Here is a 9794-nt window from a genome sequence, read left to right as displayed (position 1 = left end):
ATTCTCCTTCCTGTGGGGAAAGAAAGTTCCATTTTTCTCTGTATTTGTATGACTAATTGTATGACTGCACTAAAATTTTTTAATTGTTAGAATGTGCTTTTACTCTTTTGGGTTGGACCGTAATAATTTGATTTTCTAAGTGATGAGAAGTAAAAACAATTGCCTTAACTAAGGTTAAAGAAAAACTAAGGTTCACTTGGTGCTTACTGTGTCATCATTGTCCCTGATGATCTTACCCTACTTTCCCTGTGTATCAGTGTAATGTATAAGTTGTAGATTTTCTCTTTATCACTGGTTTTTAAAAATCTGTTTATGATTTGCCCTGGTATGATTGTTTTGTAGTTCTGTTGCTTGGAATTTCATTTCAAAATCCATTTTTTAGCATGTTCTATAAAAATGTATTTGTATATTGCTACTTAATTGACGAATTTGGGGATTTTTTAGAATTATAAAGACACTTAATCCTCCGCAAATAGAGTGGTAATAGTTTAGTAGCACTTTTCTAGTGAATGTCTCTTAATTTATTGAGTGACTTAGGAATTTTACACATAATTGCGGTTATATATGTCTTTATTGAAAGTATTCTCTTCTCATATTTACCTCTAATTTTTATTTAGTAATTTCGTCTTTAGCATTTAATTTGCTGAAATATTAACCTTCAAGATAATCCCTTACTTTTTTGATTTCTATAATTAACCAATTCAAATTATTTTACTTTTTCAAAATACGGTTATACATAGCTATAATAAAATGAAGCGAGTTGTTCTACTTATGTTTAAGCCAAAACTCATGGTTTTATCCCTTTGTTTAAATATGTAAAGTGGTCTTTACATATTTAAACATTTTGACTTTATTTCTAAGTACTTTTGTTTTGACCATAAAATTTAATAAGGACTTAACTGAATGAAACATTAATGGAAGATTCTTCATTGTTTCATGTTTTTGTAGGCCTGCTCAACCCCGAATAACCAAAGATGTAATTTGTTTTCATGCTGAAGATTTCTTAGAAGTAGTTCAACGAATGCAGTTAGATTTACATGAACCTCCACTGTCCCAGGTATATCTTTAACCATTATTGTCTTCAGTTTAATTTTTATTGTGGAAAAGGCTTACTGGTATTTCTGTCTCTTTTTTTAGTGTGTCCAGTGGGTTGATGATGCAAAACTTAATCAACTGAGGAGGGAAGGCATCCGTTATGCCAGAATTCAGCTGTATGATAATGACATTTATTTTATTCCAAGGAATGTTGTTCATCAGTTCAAGACAGTTTCAGCTGTATGCAGTTTAGCATGGCATGTTCGGCTCAAGTTATATCACTTAGATGAGGACACTGTACAGAATACAGCTACTCATGAAACAGGCACATCACCAGATACCACATCATCAGTTCTTGGACCTCACACTGACCACATGCTTTGTGCTATAAGCAAAACCTCCTTGGATTCTAATTTTTCAGACAAACTTCATTCTAAATCTGAACTGCAGCAGATTAAACATGAACCTATTCCATCTGTAAGAATCAAGGAAGAACCTGTGAATGTTTATATTCCTGAAAAGACTAGAGCACCGAATATGGATGGCAAGAATGTTAAAGCAAAATTGGATCATGTTCAATTTACAGAATTTAAGATTGACGTGGACTCTAAATTTGAAAATACCAACAAAGATTTAAAGGAAGAATTATGTCCTGGAAGTCACATAAGTCTAGTTGATACAAGACAACCTAGTTCAGCACATTCAAATCAAGATAGAAAAGATGATGACATTTTGTGCTGAATTTGTACATACCATTTACAATTCTTTTTTTTTTTTTTTAAGTTAATAATGTAATAAAGATTCATGAATTCTGAAAGCAAGCCAAGGACTTGCTCCCAAGTCTGTTACAAAATAGAGTTTATGTAGCTTTGTAACATTCCTCAGTGCCTGTCCATAACTGTGAAGTATCAAAGCACTTAGGGCCAGATGCACTGTAAACATTACAGGTTTAAACAAAAGGAGTCTTTAAAAAAAATCATTTGATTTGGAATTGTAGGTTTTAGAATAGAGCTGACATTAACATATATATATGTAACATATATATATATATATATATGTTACATATATATATGTATACATATGTATGTATATATATGTGTGTATATATATGTATTAACATATATATATATATATATATATTTTGTAATATGAGCCAGAATTCTTTTTTGACAATTTAAAGGCTTTTCCATAGAGCTTATTTATACCAATTTTTTTTTTCATTTTACTGTGTCAGCACTGTAGTGTAAATAGCTTTTAAAAAATCTTTTTAGTGTGATTTATACTGAAATGTGAGCCACTTAATAAAGGTTCATAATAATAAATATGTTTTCTGTTGGGTCTGCAAAAAGACAAACTGACAATTCAGTTAAATCATTTGATCTATTATGTTTCTGCTGGTGTATGCATTTAGAGTGGTAATGGAGTGCAATGTACGTATTCAAATCTAGTGAATATTTAAATTCTCCACACTGTGTAAGCATTTTTAAAACCAAGGTTCAGTTATGAAAGCATATTTATATACGTGTGTATGTATGGGAATATATATATATATATATATATATATATCATATTTTGCATAACTTCTTAAATTGCTGAATAAGATGAATATGTGAAACTTCCTAGCCTCACTCCCTGGAATATGTTTTAAAATATTTATATTCAACATTAAGAAAGCAGTTTAGGTAATAGAAACAGTTTTATAAAGTTGGGAGAAACAAGGTCTGTTAGTGATATCTAACTCTTCTAACTAATGAAGTTTTGTGGCCAGATTGCATAGCCCTAAGGTAAATTTTCTCTGTAGTGTGTGGAATAAGTTGAGAAAATTTTCTTACTAATCAGCATCTGTACTATATATACTTCATAGAAGCTGAGTAAAAATCTTTAGTTACAGAATGTTTAGTTGTGAGCAGTTAAAATCCTTTTTTACATTTTTCTTGCAGAACAGGAGGAAAATACGACAAATACAAAATCGTAAGGGCAATGACTCAGCTGCCATACAGAGATAGAACTAACAAAATAAGATGTGTTACCTCATTTTTCTAAGGATCCTTCTCCCTACCTTAGCAGGTAAACAACTTAGAGTACTTTTTTCCCCCCAAAAAAAGCTCTAGAAAGTAAAATTAGGGTAGAAACATGATTGCCAGTGCCTACCTAAAGCTTAAAACAAATCTCTTCAGTGATGGACTTCAGCACTATTTGAGACTGCTTCCACTACTGTAATTGAAAGTCAAACAAATGTCTTTAATGTATGCTTTGATATAAGGAATTCTACTCATTGCAGATCAATTTTATTTACCTTTGGTATTTTTCTGGGCTCTTACTTTGGTTGATGACTTTTAACTGTGGTTCTTTTGGGCTAGTGTTGTTATTTAAATTGTTTCTGTCCCAGCCTTATTTGTGGTACCCATAAAACTGCTTATCTTTCTGGTTAGGGAGAAAAAATAATTGCAGCAGTAATATTTCTGGCTCACAGTTTAAAAGGGTAGGCAAATATTGTAAGAAATCTCAGTGGTTTACAGGAAATCAGTATGTTTGTAACATAGGAATTTTCATGGGATAAGGAAGGTATAAATCATGATAATGTAAATAGGGATTTTGTTTTATACGTTACTGCCTTAGCCTGCTCTTCACCACTTAAATCTTCTCTTTTAAGCTAAATTTATCGTTTGCATCTACCTTTTGGATACAAAAGTTAGTAACAAACCAGTATTGAGAAGTAGGAGAGCATGTGGTTAAAATGTTTTTCTGTTTTTCTTTTTTTAATTGAAGGGTGATATATTTAACAACGTTTTCGTTTCAGTTTTCCAGTAGTATACACATAGATGCATGAGATCATACAATAATAAAATGTCTTTAGGGTATCCGTCCAAAACATTATGAGCCTTAAACTTTTAACTAAAAGACGTATCTAAAACAACAACAGTGGTTGCTTTTAGGTATAGTTTCTTTTATAAATACTCAAAACTTGTCCATATTTTGAAAACGTAATGTTTTGTAAAATGCATACATTTCTCTGGAAGTGAAATACAAATCACTGGGCTCAGATTTCAAGATATAGCCTTGTCACCTTGAATAATGCTATGTTCCTTGTCTTACGGGTTATAATTTTAAAATCCTCTTCAGATGCAATCTGAGAACTTTCTGACTACCTTTGTTACACACAAATAACTTCTATTTCAATATTGCATTATATTAATGGTTTCCTAGTTAGTACATTCCAGTTCTTTATCTGAACACAAGTTTGTTAGGTTTTTTTTGTTGTTGTTTTGTTTTGGTTACTTCCAGTTTGCTGGACCAGAATAATAAAGCACTTAAGATGTAGTTTCTATATGATCTTATGCTATATAAACAGTGATTATGTAAATTATTAAATTGATACACAGACCTTTAAAAAAATAACTAAGGTACCTCAGTGGTGTCTGCTACAGTGCTTTTTTTGTTTGTTTGTTTCAATTACTTTTGTTCATACCCTTTTAGCTAAGAAGTAGTATCTTTTCCATACTCAGGTTAGCTGGTTAGCTAGCAAAAGAATTAAACATTTGTGATATTTAGTTGAAAACTTTACTAAAGCCATATTCATTTTCTCCCTTGTCCCTAAAGCTGTTGACCTTAAATAAAGATTAGGTTGATCTAGCACAACACTGTGTATGTGTGTGTATGTGTGTGTATGCATGTGTGTAAGATTATTGGAAATATTATGTTTATTCCCACATATATCCATTTTTAATCCATTATATAACTTGGGGGAGTTGGGGCCAGGGAAGGTAGGAAAAATTTTATTTCTTTTGTTAGGTCTTCAAGGTATTTCATTAGTGTTCCTGAGTGAAACAGTTTTTTCCCCAAATACTTATGGCAGGTAAGATCATGTTTGTAAATAATAGATTAGCACTGTTTTGGTAAATTTGCATTCAGGTATTTTGTTGGACAAGTTCATTGTCATGTAAAGCAAATATCTAAAAATTCATTTTACATTTAGCAAAGATGCAAGATTTGTTTTTAGAGTTCGAGAGGAATTTTCCTTGTCTTCCACCTTTCAATAAATACTAAAATTGATAACTGTAATCTTTTTACCTTTGTTTTGTAATTATTTTCTTATATTTGACATTTTATTTTCATCTTGTCATCTTTAAAAGTTCTTGTTTCTCTGTCTTTAGCCAAAACCATAAGATCTTGAATTGCAATTTGAAAATCTTTTTTTTTCCTTTTAAAACTTAATCATCAAAAGTTGATTCATGCCAACTTTAGAATACTGAGGATTACTTTAAGACTGCTAAACTAGTTAGGTATGGGTGCCAGGATGATGGGCTAAATTACTTCCGTTCCCTCTAGACTCTCTCTCCCCTGAGGGGAGGACAAAAGTGCCATTGTTTTCCAAATACTTTTAAGCTGGTAAAAAGTGACATGATGGGTTTTAGATCTTCAGAGTGGTAGTAGAGCTCTTGCTTAATCTTTCTCCCACCTGATGTAACTAATTTGATATGTAAACAGAATTTTGGTTTTTAGAATGCCTTGTCTATTTCATGAAAGACTTATGTTTGGCACTGACAGTGTATCTCAGATAAGATAATTAAGAGGACAACTAGGGAGAAGTGTAAATCTCTATCTCTGCTCTGGCTTTTCTGTTCTGTGACATACTGCATAATGCAGATGGAATGATTGCTTTTTAGAATGTCAAGCACAAGAGGCTAAAAGCAGTGATGTCTTTTCTTTTTTAAGTTTACAGAGGTTGTATATCATATCTCTACTAGGTTGTATATCATATCATATTCTCTACCAGGGAAAGGAGGGGGAAAAAAAACATTCTGCATTTCAGGTTATCTTCCCTTCTAGGACTTTAGACCCAATCAGGAAATGTGAATAAGCCAAGAATAAAATGTGGGCATATAGAATATATGTTAACTAGAAACGAAGAGGACAACAAAGACATACTACTTCTATGTTTTTTACTATTATCTGCCTTCCAAGAACTGCACTATCAAAATAAGAGAACTCTGGATCCTTCTACACATTTTAAAATTTAGGATTTATACATCTTGTGTGTTTTTAAAATGTTAAATCTATATAGTTTCCTATAAAGTTCATTGCTCTTGTACTACTTAACACTACTAGGCAGATTCAGAGACAAGTCAGTATAGCTGCAAATATTTTGCATAATGTAGTGTTTAAAATTTTATTTGGACAGGCAGTTCCACATCTTCCCTCTACACCCCAAGTGTCTTCTTTCTTTGAAATTTTGTTTTTAACTGAGCCAGACATTTATGTGAAAAATCTCGTCTGCCTTCTTAAAAAAAAAACAAAAAAAAACCACACACTTTTCAGTCTGGCTTTTGTTTATACTATTGTTCCATCTTCCTGACAGTTCTTGGAAATCTCTGTCTGCCTTCATTTCCTCATTTCACTCCAATTTTGTTTTAAGCCTCAGATTTAATCACCCTGCTGAAGTGGTTCTCTCAAAGGTCACCGTTTGACTGCCAGATTCAGTGGCTTCACTTAATACTTCTGTTTAATCCTTGAAGCACTTGTAAACAATCATTTACTCCTTAAAACTCCGTACTTTTGACCTAACTGTTCTGCTTTGCTTTTCCATTCCTTTGGATGTCTTCTTTTGCCTATTCACTATTTAAAGCAGTCTCCGGTTCCTCAGGTCTCTATACTCTGTCCCTGAATTATCTTCATGACCCCATGACTTCACTCAGCCTTGGATTCTCACTGCAGCTCTAATGATCCCTGTAATCAAATCTAAATTCTTCTCCCTTGCCCCCAAGCATTAGCTGTTCCATCCCTCCTAATTTGGTTATTGGCGTCACTATCTCTCTACCTAGTCATCTCACAGTAATCAGAATTCTCTATCTTTTCTTCTAACTATATACAATGTATTGTGAGATTTTGTCTTGGTCCCAGAAGTGGTTTTATAATTTGTCTACTTCTCTTGTTACAGTAGATATTTAGCCATAGTAGATGTTCATCTCACCTGGACTCTTAAAATAGCCTAAAATGTTCTAGGCTGACTGCAGTCTTCTGCCCCTATCCCCATTCCAATCCATTCTTTGTTACTACCAGATCAATCTTTGTAAGACAAACAATGATTGTTACTCTTTTGCTTAGAAATATTCCATAGCTCCTTTCCTAAATAGAAGCCAAATGCTCATCATTGTACCAAAAAGCCTTCATGATATGGCCCTTCCTTTCCAACTTCATCTGTTGTCACCTTCCGTTAACGTGTGTGCCCAATTTTCAGATTTATCTGGTGCCAGTACTTGCCATTTCCCTTGTGTACTTTTAAAATTCTTTGCCTTTGCTGGGGAAATCTCTGCTTGGAATATAACACAGTGAAATTTTACTTATTTTTTTCGAAATTCTAGTTAAACATCTCTTCCACATGTCATGAATTTGTTCCATTTGTGCCCTTATCCCAAAGTCGGTGTAGAACCATTTCTTCCCTCTGCTTCTTGTGTTCCTTTGTGCATATTATTTAGTGTACATATTAGTTAAGTACATGTTGGGCTCTGGCTAAACCATAAGCTAGAAGTTACATTTTCTTTTCCTTCTGTATCCTCAACATCCAATATATACACTTGGTATTCAATAAATATTTGAAGGAACCTTAACTGTTGTACCTTTACTGGAAGTGGGAAAAACAAATTATGTAGATTTCTACTAAAAAGTCTGTCTCTGACTAATTCATAATGTAACTCCAGAATTGCAATAGAAAGAAAAGTGAGGAAAATTAGATCAGCAGGCACTATAAAGAGACCAAGTTTCTATTTTGTACTATGGTCTTACAAATAAAGTGTAAGAAGCGACCTGTTAAATATCTGGGCCCATTGAGCAATGTGGAGGAAGTAAATATTGTAAAGATCATTAAACCTGTAAAATCCAACTTTTTTCCTTCAACCAGACATACATTCATTACAAATTAAGGATAGATTTTAACTAGACCTAAAATGATTAAAATTGCAAATAATCATATAAGAAGCAGTCTGAAGCAGATTTTTAACTGTTGCTAAGTTTTGCTTGGCAAGATAAAGTCTCCCTATTGATACTGTAAATATTCAAAAATTGAAAATTTTGAAGGTGGTAACATGCACTAGTGTTTTTAGTTTATATCCTTCTGTTGCAGGAGTGGGGCAAGGACAAAAAGGTGGCACGTTTTCACAGACCCTCTGTGAACCCACTTCACTGGTATGATACTATGCTGAGGGCATTTGAGCAGTACAGCTATCAAGGGGGAATAATACACTTGTATAATGTTGAGAAATTTCTTAGTTTGTATTTTTCATATGTAAAATGGCAGAGTGGGGAGAAATACCTTTTCTGTTAATTTGTGGTGAGAATTAAATGACAACATGCCAAATGTTTACGTAGCACATTGATTTATATATTGTAGACACTACAAGTGCTAGCTTCTGATCCTGGAATTAACATAGTAAAAAGAATAGAAGAGCTATGTTCTGGGTCAGCCTAATCATTTCACGCCTTTCTCACTAATGATCTCTTCTCTGTATACCGCTCTCTAATTTTGGGCAAATGATAGGTATCTGGGAAGAGGAAAAAGTTTATCAAGGGATCAAGGTGAGGTTGTGGCAGAGGTTAGGGAGATACAAAACAAACTTCTTCCTAGTTCACTATTTTGCCCATAGCCAGAAATTCAAAATCATGTCTTGTCACAGACTGCTTTTTCTGTCTTGTCACAGACTGCCTTTTCCTGATTAGAAATTTGTGTTTGTGGTATCTACATGATAGTGGTAGTAAATTTACTTTGAGGTGTAAGATTACCAGTATGATTATAGTATGGTAACTTGAACATAGGGCAAGCAAAATGAGAGTAAAACATTAAAGTGTAAAGTAGATCCCTCTCATAAAAGCTTTTAACCCAGGGTTACCTTACCTAGCAGTTGATAACTGGTATGCATCTTCCACTGATAACTTTCTATTTTTTTTCAATAGCAAACCTATTTGTGGAAATAGCATTTGGAGTTAGACTTCTCCATTTATCAATGACCATGGTCTGATTTACATTTCATTCATCTGTGCTTTAGTTTTTCTGTCATTGTAATGAGGTGGTTTTTTTCTTGGTTCTAACACTGTAATTCCTGTGTACCTTCACTATCTATGTCATGAATTATAGGAACACCAACAATACTTTGAGATCGACTGACATTTACTGTGCAAACGTGACCAATCAAGATGAGAGGAAACTCCTTTTGTAGTTTGTGGCTTCTTAATATAATACTAAAAGCACTCTGATTGTCTTCAGGAAGGGAGAAATGACTATTCTTTTCTTGATGACACAGGTGTATAGTAACATGCCTGCCCCATATGAAAATGGTTCTATGGTTTCCTCTTCTTTTTTGACCATTACTTCCGTTAACTAATCAACATCAGTTTCTCTTACTTGCTGCACTGTGAAAAAGCAGAAAACAGCCTAATTCATAAGGTTAATAACTTTTAAAATTACAGTAAACTTTAGCACACGGACGGATCTCTACTTCTCAAAGCTTTGCACAACTATTTTTCTTGGTGCGTGAAAGCCCTCCATTGGTGGGCTCATGTTTCATGTGGTAAGTTGACTGTACCACCATACCCATCCTCTGTGTTAATGAAATATTGCTGAATTAAGTTGTGCATTCTTTCGTATTTTCTACTTTTTCTATTTCCAAGTCTTATAAAAAGTTATTTTGTTCACAAGTTGCTTTTACTCAGAATTTTTGATAAATCTTTCACCCCAAATCAGATTAAGTTACTTCTTGTCCATGCTG

General features: G+C 33.3%; 1 protein-coding gene across 1 annotated transcript in view; it reads left to right on the top strand.

The window, feature by feature from the left end:
* The window catches only part of RSBN1L (round spermatid basic protein 1 like), a 69050-nt gene extending 63953 nt beyond the window's left edge, over nt 1-5097 (top strand). The window contains exons 7-8 of the mRNA XM_058725289.1: nt 949-1057; nt 1138-5097. Coding sequence (XP_058581272.1) covers nt 949-1057; nt 1138-1776 — 748 coding nt within the window. The 3' untranslated portion in view covers nt 1777-5097. The remainder of the gene's footprint in view (nt 1-948; nt 1058-1137) is intronic.
* Nucleotides 5098-9794: the final 4697 nt, after the last annotated feature.

This window comes from Neofelis nebulosa, chromosome 4 (genome assembly GCF_028018385.1).
Source record: "Neofelis nebulosa isolate mNeoNeb1 chromosome 4, mNeoNeb1.pri, whole genome shotgun sequence".
Lineage (NCBI taxonomy): Eukaryota > Metazoa > Chordata > Mammalia > Carnivora > Felidae > Neofelis > Neofelis nebulosa.
This window is presented reverse-complemented; position numbering and strand designations above follow the sequence as displayed.